This window comes from Brachyistius frenatus, unplaced genomic scaffold (assembly GCF_029030835.1).
Source record: "Brachyistius frenatus isolate BFR_SWC_R1_liver_20210118 unplaced genomic scaffold, ASM2903083v1 Contig_230, whole genome shotgun sequence".
Lineage (NCBI taxonomy): Eukaryota > Metazoa > Chordata > Actinopteri > Embiotocidae > Brachyistius > Brachyistius frenatus.
The window spans coordinates 408,833-434,252 of record NW_027210829.1 but is presented as its reverse complement, the minus strand read 5'-3'; the positions used below and the strand labels follow the sequence as shown (position 1 = coordinate 434,252).

Genomic DNA, 25,420 nt, shown 5'->3' with positions numbered 1-25,420 from the left:
AAAGAAAGAAAGAAAGAAAGAGAGAGAGAAACAGAAAGAAAGAAAGAAAGAAAGAAAGAAAGAGAGAAAGAAAGAAAGAAAGAAAGAAAGAAAGAAAGAAAGAAAGAAAGAAAGAAAGAAAGAAAGAAAGAAACGAAGAAACAAATAGAGAGTAATTATATAGGAGGGAGGAGGGAGACAGAAAGATATATGTACATAAAAACCTACTGATGAGATCATTACACCTTAACCGATTAAATTACAGATTGCTTCTCTTCCTTGACTCCCCTCCTCCTTTATTTTGCTTTCTCCCTCATCTTTTCTCAATTGTCTTTTAGCCCTGCTTGACTTCCATCTTAAATCACCCATCTCTGTCCCTCCTCTCCTCCTGCGCCTCTCACTCATCACCATCTCTCCTCCTCCTTCCTGTCTTGCCACCCAGTGGGATGTGATTAATTGTGCATGGGTCAGGCTGCTGGCATCGAGCTCTTCCGATATCTGATGCTGGTCCCACCTCTGCACAAGCTCTCTGTTACCCGCTCCCTCCCTCAGTGTGAATTGCCTGCTACCGACTTTATGCATGTTTTAATTTGTTAACACCCCCATCCACTTTAACATGGTCGCCCTCCTACTATTATGTGCTCTTTATTAAGGAGAACGAAATAGAGGGAAAACCTTTGATTCATTTCAGCACCACAAATATAAAAAAAATTGGAAAAAAAAATTTTTTGAAAAAAAAAAAAAAAAAAAAAAGGATATCAACTTGTATGTAATTCAACTGAATGCATGTTGCAAGTTAGACTTGTGAAAATACAGTATATGGACAAAATGAGAGTTTGTAACTACCTCAGGTGGTATTGAGCCTCCGTAACTCTATCCTGTTAATGGAACAACAGCTACGTGGAAATGGTTTATTTCCTGTGTGGCTGTTACTCACAAGGCAGTTCCAATCACCGTCACTATACCCATACTCCTTCACTTTTCTCTTTACTTTCTTCCCTTCTTCTCGTCCTTCTTTTTCACTACTTTTACCTCACCTCTTTTCTCTACGCCTCTCCCTCATTTCTATCTTTGACACTCCTTCAACCTGTCTGACCCTTTCTTTCTCCAAACCAACAAACTCTAAAGTGCCTTATAAATCCACTGAGTAGTTATTCCAAAGGGATAAATGACTGTCACAGCTTCTCTTTATCTCTTATAAAGAGCCTGCTTCCCTTTCTCTTTATCCCCCCCGACTACTTTTCTAAATCCCACACAAATGCGTCTAAAACCACTGTCATTATTCTGAAAACAGAAGTTACCTTAAACACTTATCTCAGCTACTCTCCCTATAGGCTATAATTTCTCCCTCTCTCTTTTTCCATCTCACCTACCAGCAAATTCTATACAGCTGTTTCTAAACTGTATTTTTCTGCCTGCTACTGACTCTGTCTGTCATTTTCTCTTTTTGACTCTCCGTCTTGTCTTGTTTCTCACTTTTGCCTTCTTTCTTTTCTTCCCACACGGCCTCATCGCTCTCTTTCAGGTCAGGCCCTCCGTCTTCGCCAGGGTGCTGCTTATTGTTGCCAGGGTGTGATGGCTCAGCTGAGCCCACTGACTCAAAGAGAAGCCAAAAGGCCAGCCAAACCAAAATCACTGAACAGCAGAAAGCTGCACTGCTCTGTTCTCTTCTGACCCCGCTGTGCACGCGCGCGCACACACACACACACACACACACACACACACACACACACACACACACACACACACACACACACACACACACACACACACACAGAAAAATGCAAACATACACGTGCAAAAAGATGTAATTGAACACAAACATCAATGAGTAAAGTACACGTGCATTTACTTAAACTGATTTTGTTTTTGAAACCTCGAATGTATGCACACGCACGCACACGCACACACAGACACACACGCAGGAACGCATGCACACACACACACACACACACACACACCATTCTTTGTATTACTAAACTTAAGGTTCAGGAGAGGTTCGTTTCAGGGGGCTTCGATCCAGCGCCAACGCGTCGGGGATATAAGGCAGATCTGGAGGCAGGATGCAACCACAGAAATGCAATCGTTACTGGGGGGGCCGGCTGAGGCTGGAGACACACCAACTGCACTGGGGATATTCTGACATGCAGGGCAAACACACACACACACACACACACACACACACACACACACACACACACACACACACACACACACACACACACACACACACACACACACACACACACACACACACACACACACACACACACAGAGTTTTCTCTACCCATTAACTCTTGTTTAATTTTGACACTTGCACCAGTGGAGCAGCACAAACAACTGCTCTATTTAGCTATGATTTTAAGTTAAGTTTTAAGTTTAAGTTTTCTTTTTCTTCACAAAAGCAGAAGACAATCGATACTTAACAGCACACATAATTTAATTGGAGCTACACTATCTTTTTGGCTTATTGTGTTGGGTGGCTACAAGCTTGCATAGCAATAGCCCGTATAGTTTTTCTACTGTGTAGTTTTTCCCTTGAATTTGCCTGTCAGAATGCGTCTTCTGGTGAAATGCATTCAACTTGTTTAAACTTTGATTAAAGATGCTTTTTTCGTTCTGAAATTGAGTGACCTAGATACGGAAAACGAGCTGAAAATAAGATATTAATGGGATGTATATTAATTGATGCTTCGATATAATCATCTAAGTATGGATTTAAAAGTCTAGTTTGGTATTTTTATAGTAAATGAACACATTTTACATACCAATTTACTCACAGAGACTTTTCACTTAACCTAAAAAACAACATGACATTTATATTTTATATGCTTAAGTGCCACTTACACGAGTAGCAACCATTACAAAAGCAGTAAGGCAGATGAAGGAACGACATTAATATATCATGTGTCACCTAATTTCAGACTTAAGCAATGACTTGTTTTGCACCTTACAGACACTTTGTAAACAATTACCATGGCTAAAGTTTGGTTTTTGAATCAGATATAGGATGACCGTTCACATTAAGTTGCAAGGATACCATATTATAGAAGCACCTTGGTTCCTCTCATTAAGAATATTTCCTGTTGAAACTGGATATTAAATTTGAATATTGTATAATATTGAAACGCAAAATAATATAATTCATGGAGATAAAGGTAATTTGCTGTTGAAAATCATTTAGATGTGTTTTTGATGACAAGAAAGGTAATAAACAATTTATATATTATGCAAAAGAAATGGTAATTATTATGCTTAGATGTATTTCTGTTAATAACTATGCTTCATATCTCTGCTTTATTTGGGTTTAATTTTGTTTAAACCTATTGCAGAGCAGCAGAATAAGCTTCCTTTTTTTATCTCAAAGTGGCTTTAAAATGTTAGATTAGCTCTCCCAGGGTGCATCGTCCTCATTTAGCGTGCATAGCTTTCCAATTGTAAGCAATGTCATTTGGCAGTACTTTGTGTGTGTGAGTATGAGATGATTTCCTTATGACAGTGCTGTGGGAAACATCATTAAAAAGTAATGCTGCCACCCTGATTCCCATTTCACCACAGAGCACAAACAGCTCAATCCACTGCATCCCACTTACAAGCTGGATGGATACACGTCTTTCTAGTTTTCTTGATCTTCTTCTTTTCCCTTGATTTAATAGCAAAAAAAAAAGAAACACCCTAGAAAAAAATGTATCCTCGTCTCACTGCTTATTAAAATGATCACCAAACTTCGAGTCTAACTGCTAATAGTCAATGTAGACACTAAAACCAGTTTTAAATCACTTTCATACATATTCTGTATTCGCAAAGATGAACAAAAGGAGGGGTGTTGGCAACGGAAAAAGAATGACAGTACAAGAATGACACGAATACGTGAAGAGGGAGGAGTAGGAGGTGGAGAATAGGTGTATGTAGAATAGATGCGAGAGGTGGAGAGGAGGGGCAAAGCATTGAGAAGATGAGGGGGAAGGAGGGATGAAAAACAATGAGATAAATGGACAGGTGAGATAATCTTGCAGGTGAGAAATGATTGAAAAAAAAACAAGGAGAAAAGCTTTGAAGTTAGAAAAAAAAAACAGACATAAGATAAGATGCTAAATGGAGAAAGAGAAATGAAAAAAATAATTGAGTGTGTGTGTGTGTGTGTGTGTGAGGGATGGAAAGAGAGTTACAGCCGTGCAGGAGTGAAAGTCACCTTGTGGAGTTACAGTGCACTGAGCAACTCTGTCCGTCTCCCCTTATGAATTATGACAGAAGCTGGTTGGCCCCTTCTGCCACACACACGCACTCATTTCACTCCTCTCTGTCTCCCGTACACTTTTTCTCACACTCTCCGCCTCTCCGTGGTACAAACTCGACCAGAAAGCTGTTCTTCGTGGAGAAAAGTGATCATAAAATATGCAGTTGTTCCACTGCTCTTTAGAGTGCTTCTCAGACCTCGTGACTCTTTATGTATGTCTCTGTGTGATGTGTGTATGTGGGAATGTCTTGTAATGGCAGGCTTGGCCTCTTTTCTCCCTTTTTTTTTTTTTTTTTTTCTAACCATGCTGCCTTTCCTCCCGCCGTACGTATCTCTTTGTCACACCCTGAGTTTCTATCCGTCCTGGTTACAGTCTCATACTCAAAGAAAATGTAATCGAGTTCAGTTCAGTGGACATCATCGCCGTGACTGCTGACCTGCTTCTCATTCACTCAAGCTCAATCCTTTCTGGCCCCACCCCTTTGTCATGTTTGTATGGTATCAGCAGAAAAGAAGGCTGTCCTGCAGGCGGGAATCAACAAGAAGGCCACAGACTGAGCCATCTTCTTTTTTTATATATATATTAAGACATTGCCTTTAAAAAGATGCTATTGGCATGTTTCTCTTTAATATCAGTGTTTCATCTGCAGTTTATTTGCACTTTTACATTTTTAATCATGCAAAATGTCTGCGGTTCCTGTTTAAGTTCACAAAAATATTGAATTTTATTTTAGATTTATAAAGGTGTAAACAAATCATATGTAGCCTAATGCATTTCTACTGCACTTCAAACTGTCTTTACATCAATAAAGAAGATTGTAACTGTCTTGTAACTGATGATGTTTGTATCGCTGTCCTAATAAGAATCTGCCAAAACAACTACAGATGATAGTTTGGTGCTTTGTGTAACTACTTGTTTGGTATTCATTGAAACAATGTCCAAACCAACTTTCAGTAAGTGACCAGGTCAGAAGGAGCTTCTGCTGGACAGATAAACCTTATTGATCCAGTGAAGGGATATTGTTAAGCGCTCAACAACATTTCAATACGCGCTGCATGCATGCTGAAGGACATGTATTGGCTTTTTTCAGGGACTGAGTAGGAAGAGATTATCAGATTTTTGTATGGTATTGAAGATATCGAGCCTGCACACAAAGGGTGGAAACAAGTGGTTTTAGAAATCCATAATGGTAATTTACAAACTCTACATTAAAGTAACGTCTCATATTTGAACGTCATTCAACATAGTTGCAAGAAAATGTTGCGCCAATGAAGATAAAGCGGTCGTTCATTTTATTGGACCATGAAACAGTTAATGTTGGATGTTTTTTTTAGTAAATAAACACAAACAAAACAAGGTTCAACTGTGCAATACATTGCAGTGACTTTGCTGTAAAACATTGGATATATTCCCGTCGCTTTAAAAAATGTAATATTTTCAGATCTGAGGATAAAAGATTCACTTAAATTTCACCCTCTTTACATTTCTGACTGAGATAAGATGATTTTGAAAAATTAAACTGATTAATTATATTTATATCTGAATATGATGAAGTACTCATCATTTACTTTCATTAATCTTCATTGTCAGGAGAGAGAAAAAAAACTCGAAAAAGTTGAAAGATCAGTGAACAAAAACCGCATCTAATTCAACTGGTTGAAAACTGGCCAATGAATAATTATTAATTAATCAGCTTCATATTAGCCTGACATCGCTGCTCCCACTAGTTCTCAGAAATATACACACTTGTGCACACACCACTTACACATAAACACACGCAAATAGACACAACCTCAGACTGTGTGCTCCACTGCCAGAACCATGTCTGAATTTATGATTGTGTATGCATGCATTTATTAAGACACTTCTGCATGTTTTTTCACTCAGTGTGTGTGTGTGTGTGTGTGTGTGTGTGTGTGTGTGTGTGTGTGTGTGTGTGTGTGTGTGTGTGTGTGTGTGTGTGTGTGTGTGTGTGTGTGTGTGTGTGTGTGTGTGTGTGCGTGGGTGCCCTTTCCCCAGCTCATTGGGATGCAAGGCGTGAGCCTATCGAGTGAGAGCTGTCCAGGCTAGCTTTGGAGTCATTAGTGCGCTCGTTAGTCCAGTTATGTTAAATCTAAATTACCATTCATCATCACACAGGGACCCATCATTTATTCTGATGTGACCTGGCAGACACGCGCGTTAACTGAATTAACTCATTCAAAGACACGCAGACACACTTGCTAAAACACAGTGGAATTCAAAATCGGGCGTTAGCTATGAGGTAAGTGCTTTAAAATAGATTATATGTTATTGATTGAGACATTGCAGGGCATTAGCAATGATTGGTTTGCCCTTGTGAATGCAAACCATTGACAAACTGCGTCCCATGCAGACAACGCATCTGAACAGACGATAGTGAGTCAAGAAGATAAGATCTACATTATGGTTTTTGACCAGCTGGTCAATTGGAGACATTGGAAGGTTACAGAAATCAGCTTCCAGGTTGACGACCCAACGCCACAAGTGGAAAACTGAATTATCTACAGGAGTTATTTAAGCTACAAAATAACTTACGAAAACTGCAGTTAAAGTAACATAAATAAACAAAAGAAATGAAACAGTACACAAACAAAGTAAAGGAACCAAATAAAACTTCATGTTTTGGGGATAAAAAAAATAAATTTTGCGACGCCGCAACGCTACAAATGACACGAAATAGTAGAAGGGAAGACTTCAAGGTGCAGCGGAGGAAGGCTGGTCTGCATTCAGTGCTGGCACTCCGCATTAAATTAGCTCTCGCTGACTAAAAACACACACGCACGCTGTCACACACGGTCTTTAGCCGCTACAGGAGGAATGCCTACCATCTGCGCTGACGTGATTGCAAAGACGAGGTATTCTCGGGAATCGAACTGACAAAGTGGAGCGAGTGGCTCCTCCGCCAAATATAAAGACTGTGTTTATCACATAATTACATTTCCACTTCTGCCGTGTTTATTGGCCTTACCAGTTTGAGCACACACAGCTCCCACCATCAAAGGCTTTCAAAATAAAAAATAAAAAGGTGGAATCAAAAGTATTAGGAGTAAAGCTGACTGCGGGATTGTTGAGTTTAACGATCACGGTGCTCCTCTCCAGTCACGCATTGAAGAAAAGTCATGTTGCAGTTTCCCTTCGACGGGTTCGTGGCGGCATCGCAGCTTTGAAAGGCGAAACATGAAACGTTGATATTAGCAGAAAAATCTTTGTTTATAAGCTGTAAGTCATGGCAGGACACGCAGCTTAAGAAAAGGTCAGACCTTTGTAAAAGATACTCGGAGAGTCTCTTTATTTGTAGTTGTCAATAATCAGAAGATGAACCAGCTCCAAGTCGCAAAATGTGTTTATAAACTATACTAATACCAATCTGAAGCCTTCAAAAGCTTTAACTGAGATGAAAGGGCCTGTCAAGTCATTAGGCTCAATCTTTTTGTTTCATGTTAATGCTGCAAAGCTCACTGTCATGCATCAGCAACGCTCGCCATTAGGAAAATCACTTGTTTAGAATTATTGTGCCGCACTAATTGATTCTGATAGGTGTTTAATGACAAATATGATAAGGCCACCTTGGCTTGCAATCTGTTCATGATTCTTAGTGAAAGAATAATGAGTGAAGCGTGAGTCTATTTCTGTGTTCACAGATGACAAAGAGAAGATTTTTTTATTTTTTTTTAATCTATAACGAACACTTGTTTTGGCACTTTTATATTCAATCACTAAACTATTGTGGACATCAATGAAACAGCTGCTGTTTTCATACAAACATAATCAATGCTACTCTTTCCTGGCAGGGCATCACAAAGAACAGGCAGTAAAGTCAATGAATTAACTTGTCTGGTAAAACAAAGGATAACACTCGGTTCAGCAACATTAGTTGTTGTCAATTCTGAAAGTGTCTGTTTCCTTTACAAAGAGGACTGTCAGTTTTAAGAATCTTTGAGTTTGTTTGACCATTTATTAAACTGACGTGATCTTTTCCTAATCTTAACCAGGTACAATATCCTAACCAACGCACATCTGTTAAGTTTAACCAAGTGTTTCAACAGCCTAAACTCAGTGGTAGAAGAAGTATTCAGATCTATTTAATAGAGTAAAAGTATGTCAAATTGTTCATATCAGAAAAATATCTGAAATGATATCTGTTTGTTGTTCAGAAACCAAATTCGAACACTTTTCTTGCCCTTGTGTTATGCTTCATGCTCAACTGCGATCTCGACGTCCACCCCATTGACCGTCCACTTCTCTATAAGAAAGGCACTCTATCACCTAAATTGTGCACTGGAGAATCCTCTGATATGAACTTATCACTGTGTCAGAGATACTGAGCTGGTCATTCATACCTCTCACATGGATCTCCCAGCAGAGCAGGCGCCCTGCTAAAGGGCATCCTTGATTCTTGATGTTAAGAGATACAGCATGAGAGACTTTTCTTCATTTCCCCACCCAGTGTGTGGCTTTGAATTACACAACATGGTTTCAAACCGACACCCACAACACTAAAGGCCAAACGTCTGTTACATTTGTCTGCCAATTAATCTATATTGTGTATCATGTTAGTAACCTTTTACCACCTTAATGACCAAGTCTTTGAACTTGTACTGTTTTAAAACTTTGTACCTGCTGTGAATAGTGCACAGCGATTACTTCCATGTGAGGTGTTTAGGAAACATCTGTTAATTGTAGCAACAGAAAATAACCTGGGTGACACACTCCCTCCCCCTCTAAACTGCATGAAAACTAAAGATTTGTACCGTAGTGTGTGATGTAATTTTATTTTTCTGCAAATTGACTTAATCAAATGTGGAAAACGGCAGTATTGTTTAGGAACCGCTATCAAAGTCAAAATATCAGTATCGATATTGGTACCAATATAAAAAATGTTTTAATGATACCCAGACTGAGGTGGGGCCTTTCCACTTAAGCGGACTGTGAGCACCTGGGTGCAATGACCCAACATATTATGAAAGCTGTCAACTTAAGCCTCTCACAGAGACTCTATCTATAAGCTATGTTTGCTTGTCCATCATTTCCCCACGAACATCCACTCACTTTGTCACACTGACCTTGCTCACGTCCGCATTTCATCTATTTTTTTGTATTTTGTAAATAAACCTGTTAAATCTAAGTACAGGTTTGGTCTCTTTGCCTTTATTTTTTATGGTCCTTTGAGCTGCAATTATTTTGGTCATGAAAAGTGACTCTTCTTAGACAATTTCAAAAAAGCCTTTGCGTACAAGCCAAAAAGTTAATTTCATAAATGGACTTGTGACGTCCCAGCCAAAAGACCGACGTCTCTAATTTTCAGGCAGCGAAGGCTCACCTAAAATCACCGGAGCATGCTAATTTCCCCTTTAAATTTTTCATCGTGGCAGTATTGGAGTCTGTCTTCTGGTGGTGGAAAATGACTGGACGGATATTAACAAGAAAGTTGAGATGACCTGCAGCAGAGGTCAAGTTGAACTCAAAGCCAAAGCAATAAAGCTCTCGGACAGCTGTTTATGATTGTCTTCAATTCAAACAGTATGTGGCTTAATGATTGACAGATAACTGTTAAATATAATGATGCTCACCTTTTCAGAAGGAAAATATTACGTCTCTGCATGCAACAAAGGCAATTACTATTTGAGACTCAGCTTATTTATATGTCCACTGAGGTGTCTTCAATTTGTACTGATCAGTTTTACAATTAAAACTCTTGATTGAGAGAACATTAGATAATATTTTCAACATCATTTTCAATATAATAAACTCTGCCTCAGTTCATTCTGATAAAACCTAAAAACCAGTAAAAGAACACACCAGCGACCCAGAAGGGGTCTCCATCCTCACTTTGAGAAACGCTGTTCTGAGTCTATCTGACAGCTTTGGTGGTCTGGCAACAACAAAGGACCAAATTGAGTCAGTCAGTCAGACATTTGTTCCATCAATAATTAATGCCTCCCTCCTCTCCTCACTCTGATCTCCAATCTATTTTCGATCACAACGCTCTTTTTTTTTTTTTACCCGCTAATGTCACATCAGTGCTTCTTCCTCCTTCCCTGTCTCCCATTTCATCTCAGTCTCTCTGCCTTTTACAGATTTGTTTCCTACATTTCTTCTGGTTTCATTTTGCAAAAAATGCAGAAGTTTTTTTGTTGTGCAGCATGTAATGGCTCTGATGTCTTTCTTCTGTCCGTTTTCTGTCTTCTTTCTCTTGCTGCCTTTTATCCCTCCTTTTCCCCACATGTATCTCTCTATCATCAACCTCCTACTGCCTCCATATCGATGGATTTCTCTGCTTCCCTTTCTGTCTCTTCCTCTGTATCGCCTGGTCTCTCCCTCCTTCTCTCCTCAGGTCCAACAGTGGATAAATAAATGATGTCCAGGAAACTGGCTGCTTTTACAACACCAATACCACACGCCTTACTTTCTTTCCCTTCCCTCAAATTCCTCCTTCTTGCCTTTTCCATTTTGTGAATACCCCTTCACCCCCCCCCCCCTCTTGTCTCTTGCCTTTCCTGGCCAAAAAGGATAGGATAGTAACCACAGTCCTTTTAGGTCTAAATAAATCATAGCCCCGCTCTGCCTCGCCTTTACAACACCGATCCCCCACTTTCATCCCGGCAGCCATGAAAGAGAGAGCGGAGAGGGGAGAAAGCGAGAGAAAAAGAGACTATCTAAGGACATGAGTAAAAGGAAAGGATATCAGAGGAAATGGTGAATGTAAAAGTGTCTTAAGTCATATCCGTCTTTCTTCCTAAAAACCTTTTCAGGAAGCAAAACTCTTCTGTCAAAGCTGCACATAAAAAAAAAAAAATGGTTTCCCTGAACTTCGTGGAGTCTTGTGTGACGGGTACAGTATGTATTTTATTTTGCTCCATGATGATTTGGATGGTGTACATACATCTCAATGGTGCTGCAGAGTAGTATGTATTTAAAATGATGGGAAAAGTGGAGGATTTTGATTTCTGTTGATAACATTTTTAAAGAAAACACATAAAAATGCAATGCTTAAAACCAGGAATATTTATGATGTCGTTATTTTGTCCAACAAAGAAAAATAATTATGGCTTTCCGTCACGTCAGCAGGTAATATTTTTTTTATACGAAGGGTGAAATATTTTACAAATCCAATTCTTTCAAATGTCTCAAAATTTTAAAATGTCAGATTTAATAATAAAAAAGCGTCCTATCGCACCTTTTTATTTCCCGACAACAATTATAACAAGATTAATGAAACTAACAAACTGAAATCCATTTGGCATTTTCAAAATGAGCCAGACATCCAAATATTCAGCATTGACTCGTCAAACCTGCTCCTGTGCAACATATTCAGCTCAGATAAAGCCCGGCCTACCAAGAAACATTGGCTAATTAAAAATGACTAGATTAATTAAAGTGGAGATTCATTAGTGGCACGCAAAGACAGAGCTGCACTTCTTTCAATTAGCATGACGCAGACACACAGGAACAGACACACACACACACACACACATCATGTATCTATTCCCCTCCAGGCTACATATATCATCTTTTATACGATATTCTACATTTCTAACTAATATGTACAGTCACATTCAAATACAAAAGTATATTATCAACATCTTTTGAGATGATCATCCTCTCAAAATGTGTAGGTGTACAAAGAGGCAGACAAACAAACATGGATAGTGACATCACACACACAAACACACACTGACACATGCTTATCCAGCCACAGTGACATACATGTATGTACACACTTCCACTTTGATGTGATACATTTTCCAGCCCTTTATTAAATCCCCTTTGCAATCCCCAATCCCAGATGTTACCATAATTAGGGTTTCATTTAACAATATTTTGTATCATTTCATAAGTATTACTTGTATATCATTATTCTTTTTTTCAATTAACTGATTATTATGTGTGTTATATGTCTAAAAATACTTAAAAATACCAGTCACAATTAATGCAGGGTGGCATTTTAAAACTGTTTGACCCAAAGATGCTCCATCTACATATGAAAAAGTGAATAACAGCAAATCCTCAGGCTGAAACCAGCAAATAATCAGCATTACTACTTAATAGAAGACCCAACCTGTTCAACATTAAACCTAAACTTAGGCTAAACCCATTAATTCAAATTTAAAACCAAACAGGTAAAAGCCGATGTTTTCCAAAAATGTCTTCAATTTTAAAGTCTTAAACTCAAACAGGTCCCTGCAAAGACAGAAGTATAAGAGAATATTCTCCCTCTCACAGACACACACACAGGTGTGGAGACACACATATACACACCTACCTGATGGTGCAGTCACATGACCTCCAATCACTGTTATCTCTATCATCCCATTTTGTACTTCGGTCACGAAATCAACCCCAAGAACTGAACAGATGGGGCTGCGTCTGTGTTTGTGTGTGTGTGTGTGCATGGACATGTATGGGTACGCATACATCTGTGTGTGTGTGTGTGTGTGTGTGTGTGTGTGTGTGTGTGTGTGTGTGTGTGTGTGTGTGTGTGTGTGTGTGTGTGTGTGTGTGTGTGTGTGTGTGTGTGTGTGTGTGTGTGCGCGTGTGTGTGTGTGTGTGTGTGTGTATGCGCGTGCGCATGCGCGCGTGTTCAGATGCTCGAAATGAAGATCAGTCCAGCGGCAGAATTGCTTACTGTCATTCATGCTCTTTGCACATGTGCACAAACTCTCGCACGCGAACACACAAACACTTGACTCGCACAACCAGACGCACACACCTGCCTTTATTAAAACGTCACATTCGGCGAATATACTGTGTGCTGTCATGCTGTCTGCTGTGAATGGGAACGGCTGCGTATTTACAGTGAATTGTAAATCCTGCCGAGCACTCAGCTGTCAGAGTCTTATGAATTGCTAATATGTTGTATCTCGCACTGCCGATCCCCCTCTATCTGCCCCCTATCACTTCCATTGTGTGCTGAGCTAAAAGTGAGGCCAGGGACTCAAAAAAAAAAAAAAAAACTTTGCTGAAAGGGAATAAAATGTGGAGATGAAGGAATCAGGACAGGTTGAATAAACATCTAGATTGCTGTCTTGAAAACATTTCATATTTTTACATTTATTAGTGGTGATTACATTTTATGTTGGACTGGATGAGGTGTACAGTGTTCGCTGACATACACTGTATTGAACCATTTACTACTGAATCCTCTACTCTCTTTAATGATTCATGTGAACGCATTAGGCAGCACCAGACTGCACCAGGAACAATCACACCAACTACAGCAGGATACTAAACAAGATGTGCCCGACCCTGTTGGTAATCTCACTGAGCTTTTACATCAGCCTTTGACTGTATAAAATCATGACACAAATATGTTTGATTTAACTGTTGATCAGTCTTTAAGGGTGATTTAAAAAAAACAAAACTGTACATTATAGACAAAAGTGGAATACCTGGTTTCAATAATAAATAAGGATGTCATTTTTGCTTTTACCATTTTACATAAAGCTGCTCAGAAAACACATGTATCCAATAGATTTTGGCATTAACACTGTTTTGTTTTTTTTCCTTCCATTGAACTGACTCTGGTTTTTATCATGTGCTTAGCAGAGGCTCAGTGTATTTCACATAATAGTCTCTGGTTTTAATAGTCTGTCTCCCCAAAATGCTGCTTGGTACAGTACATCTTTATGTCATAATGAGACAGACTTCTGCCAGAAGCAGCCAATTAGAGCTCAACTCTGAATTTCAGCTGCCTAACTGATGAATCAAGTGGCTGATTATTGTCACAATGTGTTTAAAACCACGAGAATCAACAACGTCCTGCTCCTGTTCAAATTTCAACTTCAGCATCGTATCATCAGTAACATGTTTCTTTGAGTCTATCACAATGGACCCCTAGTGATGATACGCCAGCATTTATCCCTGTACTAAGTCACCAAGGATGGACAAATGGACAAATGGGCAGGCTATGACAGCGATATCAGCCTTCTCTTCTTCTTCTGCGCTTGATTATTATTTTCATCCCATCTTTTCCCCTGCTCTCTCCCTCTTCCTCTCTCTCTTCTTGTCCCTCTATGTCTTTGTCTCTGCCTGATTTGCTGTATAATTGACCTCTTATTAAACTTATTGAGCAACACTACCACTAATCTGTCCACCTCTCAGCACCATGAATGCGTTGCCAACAACCCTGCAGACCAACTAACCAGTGCTTAGCCAACCAGTGAGAGAATCTATATTCATTAACTTCTTTCAAGCTCTGTTTTATTTACAAAACGGAGACCTGACACTTAAACCTTCATAGTCTGTATCCTCACAGAGAAATATTTGAGAAAATATATTATTTTACAGCTCAGTTGTTGCAATGAGTTGAAGGCAAGATGCACAATACAAAACAAAGCACAGCACCGGCTTCTGAGATTGAACAAATTCACCTTACGGACACGTACACACACACACACACACACACACACACACACACACACACACACACACACACACACACACACACACACACACACACACACACACACACACACACACACACATTCATGCACGCTGTGGAAGAAGTAGACACCTTTCCTAACACAGCTTGCATTGCACAGTCGCCAGTCACACCTCTGAGCATTGTGACAAATGAGCAACTCTAGAAATGTGGACAGATCAGACGCATACAATCTCCTCTCACACTCTCACACACACGCTCACACACACACACACACACACACAGGTTCAATCACTCACACAGCTGGAAGCAAGCACGCAAGAACATTAACATATCCCCATATGCAGGGGGAATCACCCACATGCGCTAACACACACGGCGCAAAGAAAATGCAAACCACAGCAGGGGGCAGATACACTGTTTTCCCAATCTTTGTGATTATGTGTGTGTGTGTGTGTGTGTGTGTGTGTGTGTGTGTGTGTGTGTGTGTGTGTGTGTGTGTGTGTGTGTGTGTGTGTGTGTGTGTGTGTGTGTGTGTGTGTGTGTGTGTGCGTGTGTGCGTGTGTATGTGTTTGTCTGAAGGACTACACATTTGCTGGTGAATGAACAGGTACGCTACGCTTCATCCTTGCAAGCAATGCGCACAAGTACTTAGACATGCACCTCAGCACACTCACTCACTCACACATACACACACACACACACACACACACACACACACACGCACAAGCACACGCATACAGGGATATCACGAAGGATAATTTGCACACAGAAACACAAAAATAAACAGTTTGTTCTCAACAAAATCATCTATAAGTTAAAGCTTTTCTTACACTGAAGACATACAGCAGCTGAATATCAAGAGAAAGAAACAACAACGAGATAGAGAAGTAGATGAAATTGAAAGAGTGGAGGACGATACACAAGTTAGAGGAGAGGAGACGAAGATGTAAATTTCACACGAAAGGGGAAAAAAACCCTAAATGAGACAGAAAACAAAGCTGATAGTGAGAGGAGGAGAGCGCAGGACGATCTCTGTTTCACAGACAACACATGAAAAGAGGGAGAGAGGAGAAGAGGCGACTGATGAGAGGAGGAGGAGGAGGAGGCAGAGGAGGAGGAGAGGGATGGAGGACCGAGGATTTTTCTCTACTTACAGAATCTCCAGATCGCGCAGCGCTCGGAAAGCTCCATCTTCGATGCAGCTGATGTGGTTGCTGTCCAGTTGCCTGCACCGCGCACACACACACACACACACACACACACACACACACACACACACACACACACACACACACACACACACACACACACACACACACACACACAGATGAGAGAGAGATGGGAGAGAGTCAGGCGCAAGTCTGCAAGGTCCGCTCAGCTGGGGGAGGGACTAACAAAAGATGGGTTGCGTGAATGAGTGTGTGTGCATGTGGGTATGTGTGTGAGGTGATACCCCAGTAGTGATCTTGAAGTAGCAGGTAGGAAGACGGCGTTACCTCTCTCTCTCTCTCCCCCCCCACACACACACACACACTTACTCACACACACTCTTGGGAGTCCGGACGATAGCACGCGAGCTAAAGTTAAGTCTCTCACCTCAGCGCTGATGTGGCCAGCCCTGAGGAGAAGAGGAGAGGAAAAGGAAAGCGCGAGAGAGGAGACCGGCGCGCTGAAGTGGCCTGTGTGGCGGCAGCCTATCACCTCCCTCCCCTGCCGCACGCCCAGCGCGCACTGGCCACCGGGAGAGAGAGGGATGAGAGAGGTAGACCCTGGGAAGGAGAGAGTGAGCGAGCCAATGCTACTAAAGCCCACCCTGCTTGTCTGTTCTGTAAATATTAATTGCATTTCTCCTCTCCTCTCCCATCCTCCTCCTCCTCTCCCTCCTCCCCATGTCCTCTTTTTATTCTTTTTTTTCCCCTCTCTGTAGTGAAAGAGGGAGTAATTTCATTACATTAGGCCAGCCAATCCATTAAGGGCCTTTTACCGGCTCTGTCACTGAAACAATTTCATTAAAAGGAAAGCCTCCGTAAATCAACCTACAGTCACGACTCTGCCTCTTGTTCCCGTTCTCCTTCTTTCCCCACTCTCTCTCACTCTCTCGCTACATCCCCTACTCTTCCTCACCCCCTCCTCCTCCTCCTCCTCCTCCTCCCTGGCTTGCTCAACGACTTGTTTGCCGGCCTACCAGATGCACCCTGTACCCCACTGTCATCCATCCTTTGCTTTTACTTTAATTTGCTCGGCTCTAGGTATCCCCCCCCCTCCTCCTCCCCGCCATCATCCACCCCTCATGAACCCAACAACCCTGAAACCTCCGCTCCTCCCTCCCTCCTTCCTTCCTTCCTTCCATTCCTCCGATCCATCCATCCCTCCTGCCCCTCTCTTCTTCTTCTGCGGGGGAGCAGATGGATGGATTGCAGATGGATAAGGTACAAAGGGCAGACATTTCGAAGTGTCTTCTTCTTTTTTTTTTTTTTTTTTTTACCTCAACTGCGAAAAATGAGTGGCATTCAGCCTGTTCCAGTAAAACACTCAGACAGGTGGACGCACAAGTACAGATTCATGGAGTAAAAGCACAAGAACATTCAGATACACACAACAGAAACCCAATCAGAGGGTTTCTAGTCTGCTTTCCAAACACCAGACCACAAAAGCAGATCACTCCACCCTAATCTTTTCCTCCTGTCCTCTTCCCCATCACTGGTAATCCCTTTTTCTATCTCCTCCTTTTCTTTTTTTCTCCTCTTGTTTCTGGGCATTTGTCTTCTCCAGTTTTCATGTCCTCTCTCTCTCTCTCTCCATTCATAATCCATTTTTCCCTCTCCAGTGCCCTCTACTCTCCTCTCCTTTCATCTTTTGATTCCCCTTCACCTTTTCTCTCCTCACACTCCATCCTATCCATCGCTAATCCATTTCTTCTCACTGTTTTCTTTCATCAGCCTTTTAAATCTGTTTTTTTTTTCCTTTCTCTACAGAGCCGTGGTGTCTGCATGGCACACTGCAGCACCTGTTATATCAGTCATGTCAGCTTTTAAGCCTCACGAAGGTGCTTCCCGAAAAATAAGCTTTTCTCTGCAGAGCAACAGAAATTACATCAGAGCTTCAGGTGCAGCACGTTTTGTTTGTTTTTATATGTGCATGTTCACGGTGCGAGTGTGTGGAAAGAATCTCAGAAACATGGAGGTCCTTAGAGGATCTGGAAAGTATATTTGCTATAGTACACCACCACAGGTACACCTCAATATACCCATTGTGGACAAAGAGAGGCCCCAGTGCAGTGGCTCCAGGCATTATCTCATCACAGCTCTCTCCTCGTAGCGCTACCAGAAGAGCTTCCAGGCCAAACTCCAAAATAATATTTATGCACAGAGAAAACTTGTTTCATTATTGTACCTTTTGCTTGAAATTCATCATGTGCTGGAGGCAGCACTGATGTGCGCAAGAAGGTCATGTAAAGACCATCAAAAACACCGTTTTCATGTATGTCTACCTGCTATTGACCAGCTGTTAGTGGTTAACAGTTGGCATGGATTTGGTTTGGACCCAGGGGAGTAAATATCAAACCTCTCTCTGCCCACAGGCCAGGTTTGGCTCACAACATAGTTATTTTCAACCCTCCTAAGGCCTCCGTAGACTGATGAGATGTTTTGATCTGATTCAATTTGATACAATTATATTTTAGAGCTGATTTAAAAATAAGTTGTTTACCATCCAGCCGTGATGTGCTTCATTAATTGAGCCCCGATTTGTAAATATTGCTCGGATCATCAATGTGCAGCAATGATAAGATCTGTGATGGAAACGTATACATATATATTGTAATAGTCTGATAGGGTGTGCGCTCTTATTCTAAGTCGTGCAAGATTTGTTTGATTTTCTGCCTACTTGTTGGAAGAGGACTGTAAGCGTGAGCATCTGTTAAATGACTGGAGTCTAAAATATAGTGAGTCTGGGGACATATGGTTGTGCCGTATTTGCATTTTATGTAATTAAAAGGCATGAGGTTTTTTTTTTTTTTTTTTTAGGAAGGCAAACTGGCACACAGCCTGATCAGCCATATGGAGACGCATGGCACTGCCAAAGTTGACTGTAGTTATTAAAGCCTTTCTATTTTCATTACTGTTCTTTTCATATCACAGAACATGAAGTACATGAAGGGGACTGAAGTTCAAATCCCCAAATTACTGTGCACATTTTAACATTCATAATTACAATCTTCCTCCAACCTTAACCAATTATTTCCACTCTCTATGCTTAGCTACTATAGCTCAGTTTATGTGGCAGCCATACTGTAGCTACTATAAGCAAATATGGTAAAAAAAAAATAAAAAAAATTGGCTTTTCAAAACTACTAGACATAATCTGGGGTTTAGCACTATCAGCCAATATCAGTGTCTGGTTACGGTATTACATGAGATTTGAGACTGCCCTCCTCATAGAAATGACAGCATTAGCTTAAAATGACCTACATTTACATGTTCCTAATAAGTCACCCCTCGTAGCCAATGAATTTATGAATGTCCACTCTAAGTAGCAAAGGTGGAAGCAGCTTGACGTTGTTTAAGCGCTCCAAACCATTAACTATGACCGTGAGCTTCCCGTTCCCCCTTGGTTGCCAAAAATGTAACTGTAAAGGTGACGGATCAGAAAACACTATTTCATGTTTGTAATGGCTGCGCCGTTTTGTAAAGCACTGTTTGGTGAAAACTTGGTGTCAAATTTTTTTATAGGATGTCCTTGAATAGAGCCTCCACATCTCCAGTCACTCCACTCAATAGTCCACCACGTCACAAGGGACACTCAGGACCGCTTGATGTGAGGCTGGTGATATCCCCCACCTTCTTTACAGAGCTCACAAGGACTCTCAGACAACTGGTGAAATATCTGCAGCTCTTCGAATATATGCAACTCCATAGGGCTGCATTCTGATCACCGTGCTCCAGAAACCTCACATTTGTAAATTTCACAGAATACGGAATAACTACCGGATTCATATTGGTGGCCATGTACTTAATCTTCCATCCTCATCCACAGTGAACAATCTCATCATGTGTGATATGATTGAATTCCTCCGACAGCTTTGTTCACCAAGCGCCCTGATTAGCGCTGACATGATTGGTATCAATCTGGTACGAGAGTGACTTTGTGTGTCTGCGCGAGCTCTCTGTATTTGTACCATCATGTTGCATTCATATTCCTTGTGTGGGCTTTCGTGTATTGCAATCATGGATGTTTGTTGCAAGGGACAGAGCGTAGGTCCCAAAATTTAATTTCCTTCCATATAATTAGTTAGTGTGTTTAATCATGTCTTTCATAAGGCCTATTGGCAGACTGATTCAAAGCTTCCCTCTGCTACCATCTGGACCAGAGAGATGCACATGCACGCACACACACACACACACACACACACACACACACACACACACACACACACACACACACACACACACACACACACACACACACACACACACACACACAGAAGGGCTAACACTGCATGAATCTATCAGGGAGCACCACTACTAACTGAGTAATTAATGAAAGGAGAGAAGAGGGAAAAGGAGGATACACTATAACTGGGTTTTCATCCAATGCATATCAACAAATAATGCTTCATCAAATCTGATAATTAATGTGCAGTTAATTAAAAAAAACAACATGGCTTGGTGCATAGAGAAATGAGACAATGAATAGTGATGGAGACATACTGCAAATACAATGAGAATGTAGCTTTTTTTCATGATTACTACAAGACCTCAACAGATCATTTTGTACATTCTGGTCGGGCTCGTGTTAAGAAAAAAAAGACAGAAATAATAACTTTCCTAAATTCTTGAAAGCCTTTTTTTTTAGGTTTCCAAGCTTAACACAAGATGGAAACAAAGCATTACATTTGTTTTAATAGTCTACCTTTTCCTCACTTGAAAGGACTTTATTGTTTCTACAGTAGAATAGGAGCCAAATTAATGAGTTAAACATGAAGTAAATGAGTATTTATATTGCTAAATCTTATTGGTCTAAAATGTATTTTTTTGTTGTTGCTAAGACTGAGCTAAAAAAAATGTTTTCTTACAGTTTACCAATTGACAAAAAGTAACCAATTGATAGCGTAACTCAAACGAAATATTAAAATTAAAACATTTGGTGACAAAATTCTTACTTATATTAGTTACCAGTGTTACTGTAAACTCTTCAGCTGTGGCAACAGCAGCTGGTTGTCAACTATTTCCAGAAGAGTGTGCATCTGTGAGATCTTATGGCTTGAAGACTTGGAAATTTGGCCTGAAAAACTACTTGTGTGTTCATGGGAGTAGGATCATCAGACCAAACTCTAATTGAACGTATTTTGACCAGAGTGCATAATGTTTGATATTTGAATTTAATGTTATAGGGTAGGTTTTGACTTGCAAATAACAAACCTGCTTTTAGTGATGTTCAAGGATACAGAAAGTAATGTCATGTTTTTCACCCATGTTGACTGAAATCTGAACATGCGTTCAGGGACATTAGTGGCTCTCTCCATCCGAGCCCTTTTTGTATTTCAAATTAGACACACTGAATATAAGTGTGCATTTGGTTGAAGTCTGTTTTTACTTTTTAAACCATTTAGACCCTTTTTTTCAAAAAGGAAAATAAACATTAAGATTGCGAAAGATATTTTCCAAATGTTCAAGTTCAAGTTCAATTAAACCAACTTGGCAACTTGGCTAAAGTCTAATTTCACAGTCTGTTTCTGGTTGAAACTATACTCTACTTTAAAAGTTGTGTTTTTCTGTATGTGAGTCTAAATAACTTTTACATCAAAACTGAAATAAATCACTGTGATACAAAATTTAAACTGTTCGGGGAATGATATCCAGCTACGAATGTTACAGTTCAGACAAGGCTATTGACATTTTCTGCCTCTGTCTCTGCTGATCATGACCTTTAATGAATTAGCCATATCCTGCCATTTAAGGAAGCGTGGAAGGCGGGTGGGGAGGGCTGGTGTCATTGAAAGAATGATGGGAGTCTGAGTAAACCCTTTCAAAAAGCTGCCCATCGTCTCTTCATCCTTCTTCCCTGCAACTCCTTGCATTGCATTACCGCTCTGTGTGCCAATTTAATTTGAGGATGCTCTGCTCTCTAAAGGCAGATCATTACTAATCGTATTTGTATATTCTCATGCCTGACTCCAGCTGTCCACTGGTGGGATTGTGGTAAACATAAAATCAGCAGAAGGTAAACATCTGCAGTGACAGAAACCCACAACAGTGCTGACTTGATTGTGTGTGTGTGTGTGTGTGTGTGTGTGTGTGTGTGTGTGTGTGTGTGTGTGTGTGTGTGTGTGTGTGTGTGTGTGTGTGTGTGTGTGTGTGTGTGTGTGTGTGTGTGTGTGTGTGTGTGCGTGTGCATGCGCGTGCAGACGACACAATGTTCTCACCTCCTCTCTAAGGTGCTTTAGCCATAATTCAAACAAACGGCCATCCTGCACTGCATTGTGGGTAGGGAAGCATGAAGCATGGAGGTGTTTTACGAGGAAAGACGAAAGGAAGGAGAAGATGACAGGAAGGAGAAAGCTAAAGCCATGGGGTGGGATTTTTTTTTATTTTTTATTCTTACACTGATATACTGTATAGTTTCATTTTGTATTTTGCTAAAGAAATTACATATTACACTCGCTGAACACATTCTTCCAAAGCACCTGGAGGTATTATGAGTGTGTAGATGTTGAGCATGGGTGGATCCGGCGGGAAAAATGAATTCAATTTAATCACAATAAAAAAAAGTGGGCAGGAGAGCGAGAAGGCAGGCAGATGGAAAGCAAGACACAATATGAAGATGTGATGGCTGCAAACGATGAAAAGCGTGTGGGCGCTGAGGTGTAATGTGAGGGCATATGAAACGACTGTGCCTTATCTGATACGTCCGCGCTTCTCTGTGATCCAACAGCTATATGCCTTCCAACATAAGCGACTCACATACGGTGTGATTCAAACTATAACTGTATATACACAGTATCCGTAGCTGATCAGATTTATCTCTGCTTTTCTGTCTCTAACAATGACCAGAGAGTTACAGTATTAGGAAACAGGCTTTAATAATAGTGTCACAGAGTCCCATCGTATTCTGATATATTATCACGTATGTCAGAAGTGAACAGTTGTCAAAGATTATTCTGATTTTGTGGTTGACTGTAACCAGTTGGATATACCAATGGGGTGGGGTTCACTGCATCTGGCTAGTTGAGGTTTATATTGTTGATCACTCGCAGAAAACTACGCAAAAAGCTTTTCATATATTTTCGTCTGTGTAAAGTTTCTGAAAAGTTTGGGACACTTTTAAAATAAAACAGGAACATTTTATCAGCAGGTTTAGTAGGTCACGACTTGCAGAGATATTTTGGAGATATGTGATTATGATCGCTTATTCAATAGTGTGATAACAGTTAAATGAGTGAAAATAGAGCGGCAGATCCATTTTAAGATTTTAATCTTTTGACAATGAAGGACCAAAGAGGTAGTTACAGTTACAATGGGTTATATAATGAGAAATTCTTTAAGTTCAGGGTATTACCTCAACCCACAAACTGAACTGTATTCCTCTTTTATCGTACAGTATGGCAGGGGTAGTGGTTCAAAAGATTGTTTTGTTTTTTTCTGTGCAAAGACGGAGCTTTCTTAATGCTATTTAGAAGTTACTTTTGTATTTCTGTTTAACAGTATTTTTTTTTTATTTCACGCCGAACATTAGGAAAAATGTAATGATTCTATGTCATCTTGTTTTACAGAAGGGATCAGACACTTTTCCTTGGTTCATCCTGACTCTGTCATAAACTCGGACGCAACAAAGAAAGCACAAATATTAAATGTCACTACCAGACATTTACAGGTGAGATTAAAATGATGAACCTTCTAGCCAGACAAGACAAGAAAAGACATGATCAAACAAGACATGATACAGGGAAGACAGATCAGATAAATTAAAAAAAAAAAAAAAAATCTGATTATATATGATTAGATATGATAAGGTAAGCATCCGGATGACGTATAGTAGATAAAACCATAAAACTCAGAGCACAGCGGAGGAATCTTGGCACCGTGTTGTCTATCCATTGAAACTCCACATTTACCTTTATCATTTGTAGTTTGACTGACAGCTTGAGCTTAGGGGGATGACAGGACCCGCAGTCAGCACAATGTATGGGAGAGCTGACACGTACACACACAAACACCCACACACAGATGTATGGCATATACCTGTCTCCTTAGGTTAGCAGAGCACTGCAGTAATCGTATTTGCCAGGTTCTTGGCTGTTTCAGCAAAGCAGTCATCTGATAGTGGGGTCGAAAGGCTCCGTGTGTGTGTGTGCGTGTGCGTGTGCGTGTGCGTGTGTGCGTGTGTGTGTGTGTGTGTGTGTGTAAAATAAAAAGTCCAATAAGTGGCGTACAATGCTACGGTAGCTACTGGACAACATGAGAAGGGAACAACCAAGAGGGAAAGATCAAGACCCAAACGCTCCGAGGAACAGAGTGAGACAGAAAGAGAGGCAAGCAGAGATTTAAAATGAGAGAGGCAAAAAGCAAGAAGCAAGAGAGAGGGAGAGACAAAGTGGGAGGGAGAGAGAGACATATGAGAAAATCAATGCTGTGTCCACCAGGGACAGAATGTCATGAAGGTTTTTTTTTTTTTTTTTTTTTTTACTCTGTGGTATAATGGAGGGTTGGAGCCTTTTACTGCAGGAGTCACCTTGTCTAATGGAGGGAGGGATGGAGGGATAGTGTGTGTGGGGGGGGGAAGGAGGGGTTGAATAAGAGTAAAGAGGGAAATAAAAGTGAGAGAGAAGGAATTTAAGAGGGGGGTAGTTGGAAGGAGTTGGGCACTGAGGAATGGGAAGGAAGGAGGAGGAAAGGAGGGAAGAGTGAAATCAGGGATGGAATGAACGACAGGCTGGCAAATATAGAGAGCAGGATGGAAGGAAATGAGTGAAAAAGCAGACAGGAAGTGGAAAGGAGGGAGGAAAGAGAAATGTTTGATGGATGAAGGGAGTGTAAAATTGTTGTTAGGAAAAATAGAGGATGAAGATGTGATGTCAGATGAAGATAATGTAACTAAAGGGAAAGTGATGCAATTTGCATGGGAGGAGAGGGCAAAAGACAACATGGACAGATGGAGGAAAAAGTTGAAGAAAGTAACTGATGGGGGGAGAACATGGAGAGAAAGAAAGAGAAGGAGAACAGGGAAGAGGAGGAGGAGAGGATGCTGTCAAATAGGGAGGAGGAAGAAATGAATGATCTTCATGTACCTGAGTCGGTCCCAATTTTGACAGGAAAAAAAAAAGTAAATGGATTCACCTTGTAGGTCAAAGCTATTTAGTGCAAAACATTTTAACAGGGGGAGAGACAATTTTACCGTCCAAGTTGATTGATATGACTTTATAGCTTTGGCATGAAGTGAAGATCCGTGTTACAGCAGCAGGTGTGGTGTCAGGTGCAGGATTTTAGAGTGGAATACATCGTGAGTGCAATGTCTGGAAACGGGAAATATCACCTACTGTGCTTTGCAACAGTCCACTGGGACAACTGCAGCTACACCGAGCAGCACCAATGTGTAAATGTGTGCTAATGTATTAATGTGAATCACTGAAAGAAAAAAAAGAGCTTGCACACTCAGCAAACCTTCCCTGGATAATTGCAGCTTAAAGACATTAATATCAAAACGCAAGGTGCCGTGAGGTCACAGCTAAGATGTGATATGCTCTGCAGTTGTTTGCTTTCTGGCGCCGAACTTCAAAGGGTTGTGAAATACTTGAGTGAGT

At 40.7% G+C, this 25,420-nt stretch overlaps 1 protein-coding gene across 2 annotated transcripts in view; it reads right to left on the bottom strand.

The window, feature by feature from the left end:
• slit3 (slit homolog 3 (Drosophila)) overlaps window positions 1–25,420 on the bottom strand; it is a 256,297-nt gene that overhangs the window by 87,475 nt on the left and 143,402 nt on the right. For both annotated transcript variants that reach the window (XM_069720029.1, XM_069720030.1), the window contains exon 6: window positions 15,777–15,848. In XM_069720029.1, coding sequence (XP_069576130.1) covers window positions 15,777–15,848 — 72 coding nt within the window. The remainder of the gene's footprint in view (window positions 1–15,776; window positions 15,849–25,420) is intronic.